This window comes from Rhodnius prolixus, unplaced genomic scaffold (genome assembly GCF_049639745.1).
Source record: "Rhodnius prolixus isolate KJV_2025 unplaced genomic scaffold, Rpr scaffold_9, whole genome shotgun sequence".
NCBI classification, from domain to species: Eukaryota; Metazoa; Arthropoda; class Insecta; order Hemiptera; family Reduviidae; genus Rhodnius; species Rhodnius prolixus.
The window spans coordinates 29,092,617-29,111,181 of record NW_027411604.1 but is presented as its reverse complement, the minus strand read 5'-3'; the positions used below and the strand labels follow the sequence as shown (position 1 = coordinate 29,111,181).

Genomic DNA, 18,565 nt, shown 5'->3' with positions numbered 1-18,565 from the left:
CGACGCTATGCCTCATAAGGAGGGGAGTTCGCCCCACCCAAATAAGGCCCTTTCTAAAACTATTATTACCAATATTTCTACAAAGCTTAGTCCGATTTTGATAAAATTTAGCTCAAATAAGTGGTTAAAGCTCCTCTACGTGGCTGTGAAGTGCCATCATGCTCTTACACCTACTAAGAGGAAGTACTGCAATCGTTAAAATTATCAATGAGTGAACCGATTTACATCAATGAATTGTCGTTCGATTCAAAATCTTTGCCTTTTAGGGAGAAGTACTGTAATCGCAGTTTATTTTTCTTGCTCCTCTTAAAAGGAAGTACTGAAATCGCAGTTTAATTTTGCTATTTACGTACAAATACCTTCTTATTTTATTCAAAACGCTTTCTTAAAAAAATTGTTATTGAGGATGGTTTGGGGACCGCAACTATAATCATTCTTTAATAAGATCTCTCCAGTGGTAGTTACGGTTCCGATTTAACACCTTATCAGGTTATAATGATAGAATAGCTTATTCCAAATTTTAAAAAATCTGTAAAGCAGACGTAACTTTGCAAATAGACAAAAAGGAAAATCTATCCAAAAGGTACAAAAATCTCCTTAACAAAAACTTACAGTTTTAAAAGATAAGTATAAGTGTTGATTAAACGCCAAAAGGTACACAAATCAGCAGTTCCCAACATTTCATTAATACTTCATTGATATAATTTAAGTAATTTTACTGCATTAACTTTTCCTTCACATTTTTTAGAATTTATTAGATGTCACAGACCCTTATGCTGGCCAGTTCATTCATAATATTTTTTTATTATAATTATGATAAAATGAGTGATGAATTATTCTGAGTAGTCACATATACATGCATGTTAAAGTAGAAAAAAACAAAGTTAGAGTCGGCCACTTTTTAAATTTCAATCACGGAGGATTCAAAACAATATTTCAGTCTTAAATTCGTCTTACCGAAATATTCGTGAGCACAAATAACATACATTTAATAACAAGTAGATTATTCAACAATATTTACTCATTTCTCAATTGTAATTTAATTTAGTCCCCCTAATTTTACTTATGGTAAAATACTGGAATAATTAGCTGTCCTAAAAATATGCATATCTTTATTTTCTTTATTTTATATTACATATATATAACATTGTGGGAAGAATACCTAGATTGAGAATGTAATTGAAGAAAACTATATTATTTGCGATAAAGCCAGATTATTTATTACTTATTATTACAAACGTTTGACTACAACATAAAATAACAATTACTTTAATCGAAGAATGAACTTAAACCAATGATTTTTATTTAAAAATAAAAATAAATGCATAAAATCATTGATGTAAAAAAAGTTTATGAATTTTTTAGCCTCTTATTTTTTTTATATTTTTTATAACGTTTTCTTTTTCACCTGTGATTAATAGTTTGATTATTATAGATAAATAGATATTACAGTCAATCTAAGTTAAATGGTGTGCTACTTGAGTAAATATTTTGTAGACGAAAATGGCCAGCATAAGGGTCAGTGACATCTAATAAATTCTAAAAAATGTGAAGGAAAAGTTAATGCAGTAAAATTACTTAAATTATATCAATGAAGTATTAATGAAATGTTGGGAACTGCTGATTTGTGTACCTTTTGGCGTTTAATCAACCCTTATACTTAACTTTTAAAACTGTAAGTTTTTGTTAAGGATTTATTCAACTTTTTATAATTTATACCACAATCGGCGTCTGTTACAAACGCCAGTTTGTAAAGGTGTCTAAGGAGACTCTCTAAGGTTTAAGAAAACTGCAATTCTGAAAGAGAGGGAAGCAATGGTGTCTGTGAGAGAACATAGAACTAACAACCCAGGACGGATTCCCAATCAAAATTTTATTCTAGCGATTGCCCACAGAGCTCAACTATAAGGATGAATCTGGCGAAGCAGTCTAAGCCTGGAAGGTCGACATACTCGTACATGTGCCATACGACACACCAACCTGGTTCAGAACTAAAGTTTTTTCATGCGCAAATGTTTCCTCACCTTCCACTGTACAAACACCTAATTTTTAAATTCTAATGTAGTTGATTTTAAGTACTATTTTCAATTTTAAATAGCCAGACTGGAACAATAAAAACAGAAATACAAACTTACCTTACCGCCTTCAGAGTTTACAGGAAGTTCTTTTACGTTCAAACCGAGTGCAGTCAGTGTTACATTTTCACCACTTGAAAAAAAAAAATATATATATATATACAGGGTAACCATGGTTACATGCTCCACCCACTTTTTTTTAACTCCGGGAAATTTCGAAAAAATTAAAAACACGTATTTAATCATTTTTAGTCAAGTTTATTTTCTGTGATTGGGGTCAATCACAAAAAATGGGTATTTTTTTAAACCCCTGTATCTCGAGATACAGCATCCAACTTTGTTTTTTCAAATAGAACGTTATAATTTTTTTGCATATTTTTATAATATTAGAGCTCCTAAAAAAAAAAATTTGAAATCGGTTAGGTTTTTCAAAAGTTATGGTAATTTAAAATATGAAAAACAAATTTCAGTTTATTGTCAAAATTACGTTATTTTTTATAAAGAATCTGTTCAAACTGGGCACAATCAACGGATAGGCAAGCCAAAATTCTGGACTCCCACGCTTTGCTTGTAGCAGCACTTAAGGATGGCAAAGTCAAGATCTAGGCAGGCTAGAGTTAAAAATTTTTTCAGAGCAAGCCATTATCTGAAGAGAGTTATTAACATGAGAGGTAGAACAGTTTCAAATCTAATTGTACCATCCGACGTAGTACTCTTGTAAGAAACTGTAATACTTCTTGAAGTCTTACCTATGGCATTTCCAGTTGGCTTGTACATATGTTAAATCAATGACCAAATAGGTGCCCAATAATTGAAGATATTAGGCCTTGTGACCCTGGTTTCACATTTAGTAGTCGCTAGAATATTTAAGATTTTTTCCGGGAAAAATTTTCCAAATTAATTTGTACTTAATTGTACTTTGTACTTTGTTTAATATCACTCTTATTTAGTACGGAAAGAGAAAGAAATTTAAAGTACTTAGTTTTAATTTAAAGTTAATTTCATGACGAGAGTAGCTAAAATGATAATCGTGGGTATATTGTGATAAAATTACGTCTTTTCCACCCACAATATTGGGCCCATAAGTTGGCATTTGTCTGAAAAAGGATTCTATTACAGAAAACGATAACAAAACAGTAATAGACTTAGAACCTTCCCAGCTACTTACATATATACTACCCATCTACTAAAAAATACTTATGATTAAGTTTTATTTTAATTGTGCAGGTTGCTTAGAAAAACAATTAATTAAAACGAAATGAAAATAATTTAGACACGATAAAATGATGACTCGCAAAGTCGATTTTGAAGGCGTCTTGAAGTGTATAAAATCCACTAAAACTTTCCTAATGTAACCTTGTTTTTCATTTTTTTGAACCGACTTGGTTACTCAATGCGAATTGAGGGTTTATTCTTTATTTATCAGTGTTTTGCTTAAGCCGGTAACACTTTGCAACTTAAAAGTACTACTTGTTACTCCTCCAGTAAACTATCTTGGCTATTTGTTTTACAGATTTCAATGACAAAAATTTTATTGATCATGGTGCCCCCATCGAACAATTGCTCCAGCCGTACATCAATTGAGACGTTATCAAAGACCGGATCGCGATAATCCTCAAGCACTCCCCTCAACAATATATTGAGACGTGGACAAAGGGAGTCAATCTCACAACTTTTGGAGAGGGTACATATATATGTATCAGTAATTGCAAAATTAGGGTGATTTAATTACAGAAAAACTGAATAGATTCATGCTTTTTTTTTCAAGGATTAACGGCATCTCTAAGGTTCTCAGTAGATTAGGCAAAAACAAAACCTCTTATACAGATATTTTTTTAACGTTCAAGGATAAATAACTTTAAGAGTCTTTGTTGACAAAGACTCTTGTTTAGAACAATCCACCAGCCATTATAGAGCTGTTATTTTTGAAAGTGGTATAAGTCCATTTCGTATAATTATAATTAAAACAACTTTCTTATTGCAATTATTTTTGATTATTGCTATTTCAGTGTACGCTGCTCGTTAGCAGATATTAAGCTAACTGAAAAAGAAAAATAAGTTTAAAATATATTTTTTTGCTTTAAAGATCTTAACGAAGTAATTTCCATTTTTATATTTTTAATATAACTGAAATTAAAAAAAACAAACTTGGTTATTCGTGTACTTAAATGTCTTCATTTTAATTATTACTTTTTACATAAAAACCCATTTCAGTAAAGCTAATGTCTATAAAAATATGGACTTAAATTTACTTCTGTTTTTATTTCTTGTAATATGTTATTTTTGAATGTGGTATAAGTACATTTGGAGCTAAAAATATCGTTTATTTTTTTAAGAATTGTAATAATTATTATTTCATAATAAAATTTAAAAGGTATATTTGTGTTAATAACATCACTTGAATAGATTAAGGTTTACGAATATTTTTAAATTAATTCAAATGCAAAACCTTAAATATCTCGATACATGGAAAAATGGACTTATACCACTTTCAAAAATAACAGCTCATATATAAGTCAATTACTTATCGCTTACTTACCTAATAGAAGAGATGGAATAAACTGATTCCTGTGATTCTAATGGAACACGGTTGGATTTGATATTAGGTGTTGATAATTTCAAACAACCCCAAGTATGATTTATACAAATATTCATTACTAAATCCATCGCCAGTTGTTTCTTATAAAACGGTTGATCGAAAGAAAATGGAGGTGATTTATCATCTGCAAAGATAAATCTACAAAAAAATAAATAAATTTAATAAGTAAAAATAGAACAGCAATTTTTATGATACACAAATCAAGAAATTAAAATAATTCTGTGTTTTCTGCTTAAATTCACGCACCCTCCATTTAAAACACAACTCCAACTTTACAATCCTTATTCTCAAACAAGTATTAGGTTTCATTAATTTTCATTTTTCACGATTCATTAACATTATAAAATTACAAAGGTTTTGTTTTATTTTCCAAAGATTAAGTTTTTGAACAAGGTTCATTATGGAAATGACGGCTCATTTCTAGCTTCAAAAGCTACAATTAGGGCTAGTCTAATGTAACCATGTTATGAAACCATGAGCGGAAGACAGAATTTCATCTTATGTGCAAAAAGAACTCCTATAAAATAGTATAATGGGTTCTTATAAATTAAATTAATTAAAATTACTTTTCCCTACGATAAAAATATCCGAACACTCCTTCTCGTGGTAATCCCTTCTGGGTAAACTGTTTCTAGAAGCAGGCCAGGAGAGACAGTGTGAGGATATTGCCCCATTGCCAGAATTGTGGATCTCAATCCCACACTACTTTATTATGCTGAGAGGTGGGCAAAGAAAGCTACCCTAAGAACACCAGGGGTGACGAAAGAAGTAAATATCTACATCGCGCTAGGAAGTAAAACATCCCCGCTGCTACAGTTTCTTCTCAACAATTCCCAAGCCCAATCTAAATGGTGTCATGCAACTCGTGTCGAAGGGTGTAACTTTGTCATGAGCGGATCCTCCGAGGCAACGGGTGACTTTCAGCATAAGTAGCTTCCCAAATAAAGTGGGTTTTGGAGGCCGCTTAACTGCTTCAAAATGTCAACTAAGTTGCTGGCTCGTGGATGAGTGGTATACAAATTTCTTGAGGGGTTAGGTAAGGGAAGGTCATCCAATCTCTATAGTTCTAATAGCCAAATCCCTATCTATATATTTACAAAACAATATTTTATAGAAGGAAGGGATTAGTTCCGTGATTAGCGTGCTGGATTCCCATTCAGGGATCCCGGGTTCGGATCGATGCTGGCCCTTAAATTTTCTCTTCCCAGCAGCTTCTTACAGCTCACTATGCGTTCTTTAACGAGGGAACACTGACCAGAGGACCTTAGAAGTTAATTTGCCTTAAATTAAAAAAATAACAAATAAATATATACATATTTCAACATGTGTTACACCTGATAAAATGTGAGTTTTCCAAACTCTGACAATACTGCAATAATTCTTTTATATCAAATAAAGACTTCATTTTTCCCACAAGATATACTATCTTTGAAAAATTATTCTTGAAATTTTCATGATTAACGTTTCTTAGAGATAACCTCAAATTAGTTTCCCATTTGTCATCAACTGTAATATCAATTTTAACTATTGTGTTAGCCGCCAGTTTTTCTTCATAGCACTAAAATGTACAAAAAATTAAGGTAAATATACATACAAATTCTCGCAATTATACAAACTATTGTTACAAACTTACTGCTTTGTGAAGAGTAAGTTCTGCATTATTGAATTTGAATTGATAAACTGGATAAAGATTGTCTAGCTTATAAGAAGATGATTTATCTTTCACAAGAACAAATCCAGCGGTTACTTTTTCTAAACAACTTAAAGCTGTCTTACTGAAAGGAAAATCACCAACCAATAACAGATTATCCTCTCTCTTTAGATTTTGATACAGCTCAGCCAGTCTGTTTTCTGTTGGCGATGATATAATCTCCACCTTAAATGCAGTAATATTTTAATTAATGTTGGAATGTTGTAACTCATTAATTGACTTTTTTTTTCCTTAATGGAGCCAACACATGAAAATCCCCAAATTAGATTACTTTAATTATCGATAATCGGATAGAAATTAGCTTTAATGCTGCATCCATCCGCTCTTTTAGGTTATGCATTTCCACGAAGTGTACAGAACTGGTCTAAATTAAAATTTCTTTACAAAGATCAAGTCAACTAATATCATACGTTTTTGTATTGTACTAACACACTAGTAGTATTCACCTTGTCAAAGTTCTGAAGAATGACCGTATTATCTCTAATTAGAAATGAATAATTAAAACACATGGTTCAAGTTTTGTAAACATAAAAAATTCATTGTTTCAACTTTAATTTCAATCATTCGATTAAGGATACTTCTGAGAAAGAGGTTAGGTACATTTCTTTTAAATTGATAAGAATTAAATATAACTAAAAACTTCGGAGGTTAAAGAAGATTCGTTTGTTAGAATTTAGAGAACAGAAGTATGTAGGTGTAAGTCGAACGAGTGTTTACATATATTTTTTATTTATTCCTAACGAAAGCATTTCGAAGTTCTCAAATCCAAATCTATTCGCGGTAAATCTTAAGAATAGCTCCCCGGAGGAGTGGCCTAATTCGAAGTGATTCTGATTCGCTGTTACTATAGAACCCTCCATATAAATATAAAACTATTTCTTTATTTTATATTTACACTTAAATCTAGCGGGTTATATGGTAACAGCGAATCAGAATCACTTCGAATTATTTATTTAGGATTGATATTTCTATTTAAACACCCCCTGATTTATTTATTTCTTAATGGGGGCTTCGCCCCCCACACCCACTGATTTTTTTCTTAATGGGGGCTTCGCCCCCCATAACCCCTCCTAACCTAACTAATCACCCTCAATTTTTTAATTTGTGTCACAAGATTCATTACAATAATTACACAGAACAACACAAAAGAAACTTACCTTATTCTGTGGAGTCCTTTTCCTGAGGAGGGTATACTTGTCGAACTCCCTCCAGAAAATCGAACAAAATTTTAGAACATTCATTACTCCATCCTCACTCACACTACAATCATGCTTTAATTTAAAAAAAAAAACTGCAAATTTAAAACGCTCATACTCATAAAGTTACAAAAAAAGGGCACCTCAAGTCACAAACAGGGCACTCGCGGGAACTATTAATACATTAAACAGGAAGCAGTTACTATGCAGAAAGTGTACTGCGCTTGCCCGCGAAACATAAGAGTTACGAAATTCGCACAATCCGAAACAGTTCATTGGCGGGAAGTAGTTTAAAATCTCACCGGTAGGTGCGCTGTACTTCCCACCCCCTAAAAATAAACAGGCCACACCTCCGGGGAGCTATTCTTTAGATTACCCCTTATGTATGTATATTCATAGCCTTTCCCTTCCTTGAGTTTAGTTTCCCTTGAGGGGACGAATTTTTACTATAATTCTATCAATTTTTAAATCCCTGTTTCAAATATTTTTTGTGTGTTACAAAGCACTTGTCGTGCCTAAGCAAAAACAAACCTCTTCTCCAAGCGATAATAAATTGTTGTACATATCAACACTACCATCAAATAAAATAGCGGTAAGTTTCTTGGGGTTATCTTTGTGTTGAAATATATTTTGAAATATTACTTGCCAGCAGTCACCAATCTGACCACGGTGCTCCTGAAAAAGAATTAAGATGTAATATTTTCAAATCTAAATTAGTACATTAACAAAAATGTACGATAAGTGGAAATAATAAAACTCACTCCATTATCTGGTGTAAAGTAAGGTAAAAACTTGCAACTCTTCTTGATCAATTTTAATGGTGCAGGTTTAATGTTACAATATCTGGTATAAGGAAGATGTAGTTTTAAACCTTCACAATAAAGTTCTTGGGTAACTCTGTTATAAGAAACATCAATTTCTGAAAATAGCGATACTAGTAAGTAATACTACCTTAATCTGTTGAAAAACATTTGAAAAGAGCATTCTCATTACCTCTGTCATTGATAGAATTAAAATAAGAATAGTTTATGTAAATCTGCCTTACAAAGTGAACAATTTGAAAACTATTACTTTTCATTGTTTCAAACAAAGATACTACCATAAGTAAAGCATCCAGGAATGTGGTCATGTCACCTCTCCAGAAAACTGACGCTTTAATATCTATAAAGTTAAAAAAGACTAAATAAAACAAAAATCCTGCATTAATTGATAACAAAAAAAGTGGTTAAAAGTTGATTACCGGTTTCGTTGTAATAAATTTTTTGGATCAGTTTAAAATTATTCCTAATATTTACAGAATATTCTTCCAAATATTTGTAAATATCTGCGTGATTCATTTCCAAAAAATTCTGTTTGATAGTATTTTCTTCTTTATTTCGACTGAAATCATTGTTAGATGCAAGAAAATCTAACAAGATTTGGCCACATGCTATAACCTTGGAATTAAGAGCTATTTCAAATTTACCACCCCCTTTTTGTACTTGTAAGACAACTTCATTATTTACTAAAATATATGAAAATAGTTTCAATTAAAAATTGTCTTCAACGATAAATTCAGGATTTATAAATTTTAAAATAATCAGTAATGATAACTTACAGTTTCCTAAAACCTCAAGTTGTTGATAAATAAATAAATTTTCAATTACTAATAAATTCTGATCTGTGGACGCATCCTTTAATTTTTTGGATTTATCTACTACAGTATTCTGAAATTAGAGATATAATGAAAAAAGAATACTTTTTTTTTTTGTAAACTGGAATTTTTTATTTAGTAAGGAGTGGAAAGAAAGGTCCCTCTCTTTATTCCTTCTGGAGCTTAATTCAAAAAATAACGCAAATGGGGTCCGGTTTTTTCAGAATCTCATTGCTCGAAGTTTCAAAGCGCCACAAAAGATCGTTCTTTAACACCTTTTGCAACTCAGATTTAGAGCACCAAGTAATTTTTTTATTGGAGAAGCTATAAAAGCTTTGATAATAGGCCTAATTTAAGAAAATTAATTTTCATTGTAATAAAACAATGCATGGATGTGCAAGGTCAAAGGAAACTCTTAAGCTGTCTAGAATGTTAAGGAAGCCAGCTATTTTCCAACCTATCTTGCAGTTATCCCAAAACTACGAATAATATTCAGTGGCGATTCTTAAACTCTAATCCATAAATTCTGGATTGATAGTTTTTATGGTTTTCCCTTAGCAAACTCAAGGCGAACTCTACCTCATCCACTCCCTAAAACTAAACGAATTCATCTTGGGCAAGCTATTGGAATTTAGATCGTTCAAGAATTTGTTCCCTTCAATACTAGATTAAAGATTATCGAGTTCATTAAGGAATTTCGATTCTTTTATAAATTTATGACCGTAAACTCTTGACTAATTAGGATAATCTCAGAACCTATCTCTGATTTTCAACTCAAGAAAATTATATCGACCCAAGTTTATGAAAGTATTAATTGAACTTAAAATGAATAATTACTTTCCTCAGAGTATTTGAAAAGAATTTTTGTATTATACTTACTAATAAATAAGCAAGGGAAATAATTTGTTTTCCACAAATAGTGTGACCGTAGTATTTCTCTAAAGATCTATCTATCTTAATCTGGGCAACAGACTTGCTGGTCTTAATCTGCAATTGAATTTTAACCAATAATTATTACCATTATTACTCAACTAATTTGATTAAAGTTGACAATTTTTACTATTTAATTTGTTTTTTCCCCTATCTTTATTCAACCATTGATTAATTTACATCGTTTGGTGTACTTATTTCTACATAATCAAATAATTAATGATACAAAGTAAGTTTCATCACTGCATCGGGTAGCATTAATATTTTTGTCATGTGCACTTGAGCTATATGAATGCGGATTATAGAAATAATGCGATAGTAAGAAGTAATCGGTGATTGTTCACACTTTATTTTTTAATTAGATAAGGAAAGTATTGCAATATTATTTTCGCAAATTTTCGATACTAAGTATCCACCAGAATTAACCGTTTTAAGGCCCTCTTAGTCCGAAAAGGAGGTTAATAGAAAATGATCTGATGTGTATGTGAGAAAGTGTATCCCCCAATCGCAGGCGGATGAAGCTGAGTACGAATCGTACTTCGATTTTGTCCCTCCATGTGGGACCCGAATTAACTTAGTATAAAATAGAAAATCTGTAAGCTTTATACTGAAACAATAATAATTACATAGTGCATTTAATAATGTTCAGTGTTCAATGCTAAATGTTACAAGTTCTCCATATTTAGATAAGTACTTCATAAAATGCTCTATGTCAATAAACCCCTCAAGACACACAATTCAGAATTAGTTGCACGATAAACAATGTGTATTGATGAGTATTTATAATTTTGTAATTTTAACTGAGAAATTTCATTGCGCTAACTTGATTGTATCAATTTATTTTTTGTATCAATTAAATATTCAATTTGAATATCAGCTAATTAAGTTACACTTCTCAGGTTCATTATATTTTGTTACACAAGGTAGTGAAGAAATGGTCACCAAATTACTTTACTCTCTCTTTTACGTCAGATACAAATAATATTATGACCTTTTAAATAATGCAGCTTTTCTTTTAATCCATAATAATCAATATAATGTGTATTATACTCAAAATGGCTCACTCAAACACAGCTTAAGTCCAGGGTATGGACGTATTTAAAATAAACCTTACTTTTTCAGCAAAAACGCTCAATCCTTTCGATGGTACTCTGTCCCAAGTTAAGAGTGGACCAACTGGAGGTATGGGCCCAGACACTGGGTAATCAATTTTCGGATATAAATTATTTATATTAATATTAACTCCTTCCAAATATATTCTAGAAACAGTTTTTAAACGAAAATAAAATCAATTTTAATTTAAAGAAGTAAAATGTGACTCATGAAATGGTACCTACTTGCCAATAGCCTTAAATAAATAAGTCAGGGTATCTTTCTCAAATCTATTGACCAATGGTATGTTAGTGCATGTTGAAAGTGATTTTTTCACTATAGCCTGAAGTAGACCACGAGGAGCGATTTCTATCACTATAGCATTAGCTGGAATATGTGCACAGGCTTCTTCGAACAGTACTGGATTCAGTAGATTATTCGTGTGATATTCAGCCGAACTGTACTTCGCCACATCATTATCCCATGATGATTCTGGAACGGAACTGCTTATCCAACGTTTGGTACGTTGCTTTGGTTCTGGTATTACCTGCGGGCATATGTGTTCTAAGCAAAAATGTTTAGATTTCTAATCACTTTTTTGAAGTACACACAGATGAACGACTTTACGACTTAAGGCGGCAAATAAAAAAATACTTACCTCTTGTAAATATTTGAGAAGAACAGGTGCAGCAGATTTAATATATCTGCTATGGTAGGCAATGTTAGCTACATTAACAAGTTTAGCGAATAATTCCTTCTCTTTAAGACCATTTACGTACTGTTCCATGTCATTAGCTGGTCCGGACAATGTACAACTTATGTTAGAATTATGGCAGGCTACGTCAATGGTAGGAGGCAGTTGATCTTTAATTTGATTATAGCCCAAACCTGAAAGAAGTGTTCTTATGTTGATTCATTTATTCAAATCAATTTATTTTTCAAATCTTAACATAAACTATGTTTTGTATTAATTTTTTCTAGATATCTTAGATTTATCAAAAATAAAATGCAAAAGTGTGATAAGGTCGTGAAACGTTAAACAAAGGTACAACCAATTTTTTCCATCGTTATTTCATGGTGTCAAAGTTGATAAAGATGTTCACCCTTTCAATATTACGCCTGCAGTTCTTCCTGGTCTCTTGCGTGGATATATTTTGTTTTGATCTCATTAACTTCCAATCTGTCTTCTCAGCAGCTCTCACTATGTTAATAAAGGCTTTTATCATTTAAGGAACATTGTGTGATATTGTCTCACATACAGAGGCCAGAATCTGTGCCGACTTTTGGAGTGCCTGTTTGCTGGAAGTCGTCTTTACGTCAACTTCTTTTCATGATTATTCAAATCAGCGTACACGTTAATGCGGAGCACTATTTCATATAAAACCTTGAATAGCCTTTAGCAGGAGGACCTTAAGTCTAAAAGTCAACTAACAGGTGTTAAATCTTCATTCCCTAACCTTGTTAGAATCATTATTAGGTAGAGGTTTCATAGCTGGTGGTAGTTTCTTTCATAGAAAAACACCAATATGTTGAACAGAAACAGCGGTGAAAAGATTCTGGGAATTGATAAACTCAGATGTTGCCTCGAATTAAATTAATCTTTCATTTGCTCTAAGCTTAACTAAAACATCTTTATGCAAAAGAAATAATACAATAGATCTATTTGTCTGGAAAGTTAGTGGTATGAAAAATGTTGATATTTACATTCCTTAGTATAAAGGATTTATCGACCAAGCACCAGTTCTAACTGGTGTATCTCTAGATAGAGTTCTTTAATCAGCAGTAAGCCGGTAATGCTCCTATTACTAAAGGGCACAGAAAGAGGTTTACAACCATATTTTACAAATGGTTGATTTTAATTGTTTTCTTTGCCTTCAAGGGAAATTTAAGTAACGAGAATAGTTGCAAGGAAGCTGGGAAATTAAAGTTGAAAGAAATCATGCTGATAAATTGATTGTAATGAGTAAATTACAATCAATTAATTTTTAATAGGAAGAAAGAATATTGCCAATTTCAATAATAAAAAAACTGAAATTACAATATTTTTCCTTCATTTTGGATTAATGAATTGGTCGCCAAGAACGATGGGCAATAATCCAGAACTGATTTTTAAAATTTTATTACCAACTGCAGCCATCATTCCTTTTATTAAAGGAACGTCAACCGAAGCTTTTCCTCTTGAGTACGCAGCAAGGATCGTTTGTTCTGCTGTAAAACAACCATCAGCATAAGCACAGCCCAGTTCACCAACGGAATGTCCAATAATACCATCCGGCTCTATGCCTAATTCCTTCAGCACATCTAATAATCCAATCTAAAAATGAAATTTAAATAAACTGAACAGAAATTTATTAAACCAAATCTACGATGAGAACAACACTAACGCATTTTTCTACATTAACACTCGATACGTGCTTTTCTTTGATCTACGAAAGATGCAAATGTTTGCATTTTGGTGGACTTGCTCCCTAAGCGAAAATGGGGAATGGGAAAGCTAGGGTCTGAATCAGGGATCGAAACGTTTCTTGCTTTTACCTGGTGGTTAATTAACGACATGAAGTTGTGCTTAGATAAATTATGGTTTCATCCCGTTAACGTTAGTATTTCTGGCCTTAGTGCAATAGCCCCCGAAAATATCACGCTTTTTAGAAAAAAAAAACTTAATTTCTACACTGGAGAATTAGATTCTGTCCTTTCTGATTACGCTTCATGATCAGAAAGGTCAAATTAGATAAAATTCTATCAGGGCTGGCCAATAGCCTTGTCATGGCAAACAGAAAGGTGCATTGTGGCACACATAGCTAGAGCACCTCTCTCAGTCTTAATTTAATTAAGACTTGATTAGACACTAGAGTCTGTAGCGGGGGCTTCTTGACGAAGTATAAAGGCACGGATTTTTCAGTGTCGAACCCTGATACATACCAGCCCTTTGCACTAGCCAAATAAATGCAATGCCATTTCCTCTTTTCTTTTTTTTTAACAGCACCTAAACGGGCTGTTCTCTTCCGGGCCCATACGATGCATGAGTTTCTTTAACCTACAATGGCTTGTTAGGAGGCCTTCGATCGTAAGTTTAGGCGAGTAGTTATGGGTAAATTTTATTCCCTGCTCTACTGTGTCCCGATCATTTTTGCTTCAATGTTGACCCACTATTATACATTGCCACAAAAGCGTCACGAGAAAACTCCTCAGGACTCATCCCAGATTATGTCCAGTTTTCAACGAGTAAATAGTCACTAAATAAAAGCAACACAAGCATAGCACGGGCAAAGCAGAGGGATAGCCTGTGTAGATTCTGTCTCAACCTTTTTGGCCTTTACCCATTAAACATATTGTTCTAAATCTGGTCATTAGTGAATAACTTATGCATACATAACTAATTTCAAACAGTTAAGAGTTTGTTTATTTAAAACATCAAACTGTTTTCTCCATTATAAGTTCACACAAAGTTTAAATGGTCTTAATAATTAAGTTAAATGTTATATGAAAATGAAGAAAACATGAAAAGAAAGCAGATAATAATACCTGTACGGCTGCTATACTAACGAATGAATTTAGTATTGAATCGTAGATATGGGGATCAGTAGAATGTATGATTTCCAGCAAATTAATTCCTTTAGGTAGAAGAACTTCATGGCAATGATTTATAGCTTTTGCAAAGATTGGTAACTGCATAAGATCAACGCCCATTCCATGCCACTGAGAACCCATTCCAGAGAATAAAAACCACATAGGTTTCTTTTCTCCTACATCATATCTCTGTAAACAATTTCGAAATATTTTAAGTTGTACAGTTGTATTCACTAAGATAATATTAAGCCAATAAAAAAAAAGAGTTATAAGTAAAAAAGCTTAATTAAATCACTAAAATGAACTTACTTAAGAACCATTTACGGATGAATTGCAACATATTTTTTAATAAAGCGAGGAACTGCTTCGAAAATTAAGTGTTCTAATGATGAAAAGAAGAGAATCTGAAGAAAGGTGCAAAAACAAGACCCGCTAACCAGTTAATTACAAAGAAAAAGAAACAAATTAAGCAGTTCCCTCTAGTATTTGGAAATTGTAAGTGAAAATAAGTATGTACTTTAAAAGTAAATTGGATTTAAAGTTATATGTCACTAATCAAACGAGAACTCGTATAAGTTGTGTGACCTGAAAGGTTATTAAAATTGTGATTAGCTAAAAACAAGCAATGTAAAGGAGAAAGGAATTCTGGGGGGGGGGGAGGTAACTTAGAGAATAGATACTACTTGCTGAACAGAAGAGACCGTACTCTTGATTGATTTATCTTAATCGAATTTATAATTTTCTATCTAAGCGAAAGTTGCGTCAACTTCTTGCAAAAGTAAAAAATAAACAATTACTTTGATTTCAGGCTCCTGTTTATCCAATGTATTCTTCAATGTGGAAGCTCTAAAAAAATGTCCTCTTATGTGTGAATTAAAGATATCATTTATCAGTGAAAAGAATCCTTCATTGAAAGGCATCGCTTCAATCTGCACAGTTACAACATTATTATACTTCTTAGGATATTTATTTAATTATGAACAGCACAATTAACTAAAACTAATTACCTTCTCAATTACATCTTTCAAAAGATTTTCATTCCTTCCTGATATCAGAAATAGCCGAGGTATATTATTTGGAGATGATTGTTTTTCATTGTTTGTATTTTTTCGATTTTGTTTGATAATAACATGTCCATAACTGCCTGACAAGCCTATTGTGCTCACTCCAACAATATTACCATTCAGAGGAGTAGACTGAGTAACCACCTGTGGAAGGAAAACATTTCAATTTTATCAGCTAAACCTTCAAATCAATTTGTTTTGCACTCTAGAGTACACTTAATTGTTCCCTGAAAGTAAGTAGAAAAAGTACTTTAATATGAATATGGTGCTTTGTCAGAAACAACCCTCGAAATAATAATTAAAATTAAACATTGATTAAACAAATTATTTTAAACTGTCTGTGACATTAAATAAAAAAAATTGATGTCTGATAAGACTCTTGAAGCTTGAAAAATAAGAAAATCCTTGGATTTTGAGGAAATAGCAAAATAATGTGAGAACATGTTTCTACTTTTACTTAGGAGAAAAATTATTTCTAAGTTCAGCTTAAAAGAGCATGTTTGCCTCTCTCGTGAATCACTTCACCGCCAGCGGCACTACGCTGTCGGAACTACACTTTTGAAGCGTTTAACATTTTCCAGGTCCTCGACTTCATAATTAATAAGAATAGGATAAGGGAGAGGTGGTGAGTAAGAGAATATTGTGGGTGAAGAGAGCCTATTTCGCTCTTGCTAGTATCCTCAAGAACCAATTTGCCAGTCATTGTACCAAATCACATCACTTTTTCTGCAGCGAATAATCGCACTTCTACTATTGCGTACTTAGTTTAATGATATGAGGGAGATAGCCAGATAGATCAAAGTGGTAGTGGCTCAATGGCTCGGGGAGGCTGCATTTTCTAGAATGTTTATACTTTGTTCTCTATGCCTTCATTGCATTAAGAATTTTCTATCGCCAATAACAGAAAAATAGGGAGGGGGCTTTTGTATGTTGACATTATTCCTTCATGCAAAAAAAAAAATCTTAAGAAAAGTAGTAAACTAAAATATATAAACGATACTAACTTTCATCTGGCCAGTTAATAATGCTGGAACGTCAGGATTTGGTGCAGTGTAATGCAAGTTTGGAGGAATCTTTCCAAACTTTAGAGCGATCAAAACCTTAACGAGTGACACAAAGCTTGAAGCTCCTTCCGTATGGCCTACGTTACTTTTAACCGAACCAACAGCTAAGGGTTCTTTTCTGTTCGCACACATCACCTCTGATATGCTGTTTAATTCTAGAGCATCTATTTTCTAGAAAAAAGAAATGAATATTAGTTTTCATTTACTTATTTCAATATTTACATCAGCAGCGGTGATTTTTCCAAAATAATTGGAAAGATAAGAAACTTAAAAATAATAATTGATATAATCATAATTAATTCATAGATTTTTGTAACAACTGAACTTTAGTGGTAATCAGAATCACAACGCTATTCATATCGTATGTGTGCTAATAATCCACGGAACATTAACATCTATCTGAAGTAGAAAAACTTATTGTAGGAAATGAATCAGCTTATTAGAGCATATATCTGATTAATCCAATATCTTTTGAAAGTTCTATAATCTTTACTAAAAATCAAGAAATGCCAAGTTAATTGATTCAATTGAAATTGAGGCATTCATATTTTTATATATTCAACGTGGTTCGGTATAATACAAATAATTTTTATTTATAAAAATTATGGAATAGAAATGATAACAGGCCCAAAAAAAAGTCTCACATGGGGCTTACAAAAGTTCAGATTCCTAATTAGATACTTCCGATTCAATGGTTAAAAAAGGAAGGAAGAAATGAAAACAAGATCGTTTTTCAACCGCTAGAACGATTTTTAACCGTTTTTGGAAACTGTCAAGTGCATTACAAAAGTGAATGTAACAATTATCTTTTCTAGGGAAACATAGCTTCCACCATTGTATCACTGAAAAACCTGCTAGATAAGGCTTAATAATGCAAGGGGCACTTAATGCAACATTATTTAATGCTATCCTTGGAAATGTACTTCCCTCCGGTAAGCCAGTATATCGTACATTTTACTGTACTTTTAAATTTTAAATATTTAATCTGGATGAATGTCCTGGGATAATTTAGGCTAAGTGGTCAGCTGTCTAAGTCGGACGCTATTACATATTCTGTAGATTACCTGTATCTTTTTGGAGGTATTTGTTTTTGGTAGATTTGCAATTTAATAATTGTTGCCTTACTCAATTTCATCCTCACCCCTTTTTTCCAATCCTTCTTTCTACTTCCTGGTTTCTGAATTTTTTTTTGCGCATTCTTCATTTTTAAGTTTATCAATATCCCACCTCTTCCTTTTATATCTTTTTCCGCTTCCACCCTCAACTCAAGCCAACCGTTCTCTTAATTTTGCCTTAACCATAAAGTGGTCTGAATTACAATTAGGACCTCGTGCAGTTCTCATATCCATAATTGATGAGGCATATCTTTTGTTCACTAAGACATGGTCTATTTGCGTAACTAAACCATTGGGCGCTTTCCATGTTTCCTTGTGTATATCTTTATGATGGAAGGAGGTGCACTTCACCAACATATTGGTGGCATTTGCGAATTGGCATAAGTACTTTCCATTTTCATTGGTTTCTTTATGAAGCGAGAAATGGCCCGCGGCTGTACGAAACTTTCCCTGCCTAATTGTGCATTAAAATCCCTAAGGATTACTCTTAAGTCATATTTCGGAGTAGCATTAAAT

At 32.4% G+C, this 18,565-nt stretch overlaps 1 protein-coding gene and 1 long non-coding RNA gene across 2 annotated transcripts in view; one reads left to right on the top strand and one right to left on the bottom strand.

The window, feature by feature from the left end:
• LOC141453924 (fatty acid synthase-like) overlaps positions 1 to 18,565 on the bottom strand; it is a 42,960-nt gene that overhangs the window by 13,472 nt on the left and 10,923 nt on the right. The window contains exons 7-24 of the mRNA XM_074127548.1: positions 16,875 to 17,105; positions 15,814 to 16,014; positions 15,604 to 15,735; positions 14,762 to 14,995; positions 13,361 to 13,550; positions 11,895 to 12,124; positions 11,482 to 11,783; positions 11,259 to 11,403; positions 10,094 to 10,201; positions 9,179 to 9,287; positions 8,822 to 9,085; positions 8,575 to 8,742; positions 8,343 to 8,500; positions 8,113 to 8,256; positions 6,308 to 6,550; positions 6,009 to 6,232; positions 4,615 to 4,812; positions 2,136 to 2,208 (exon numbers count right to left, since the gene is read on the bottom strand). Coding sequence (XP_073983649.1) covers positions 2,136 to 2,208; positions 4,615 to 4,812; positions 6,009 to 6,232; positions 6,308 to 6,550; positions 8,113 to 8,256; positions 8,343 to 8,500; positions 8,575 to 8,742; positions 8,822 to 9,085; positions 9,179 to 9,287; positions 10,094 to 10,201; positions 11,259 to 11,403; positions 11,482 to 11,783; positions 11,895 to 12,124; positions 13,361 to 13,550; positions 14,762 to 14,995; positions 15,604 to 15,735; positions 15,814 to 16,014; positions 16,875 to 17,105 — 3,354 coding nt within the window. The remainder of the gene's footprint in view (positions 1 to 2,135; positions 2,209 to 4,614; positions 4,813 to 6,008; positions 6,233 to 6,307; positions 6,551 to 8,112; positions 8,257 to 8,342; positions 8,501 to 8,574; positions 8,743 to 8,821; positions 9,086 to 9,178; positions 9,288 to 10,093; positions 10,202 to 11,258; positions 11,404 to 11,481; positions 11,784 to 11,894; positions 12,125 to 13,360; positions 13,551 to 14,761; positions 14,996 to 15,603; positions 15,736 to 15,813; positions 16,015 to 16,874; positions 17,106 to 18,565) is intronic.
• LOC141453927 (uncharacterized) overlaps positions 6,061 to 18,565 on the top strand; it is a 41,426-nt gene continuing 28,921 nt past the window's right edge. Inside the window, exons 1-2 of the long non-coding RNA XR_012458312.1 lie at positions 6,061 to 6,254; positions 11,267 to 11,326. This is a non-coding gene — a long non-coding RNA (uncharacterized lncRNA). The remainder of the gene's footprint in view (positions 6,255 to 11,266; positions 11,327 to 18,565) is intronic.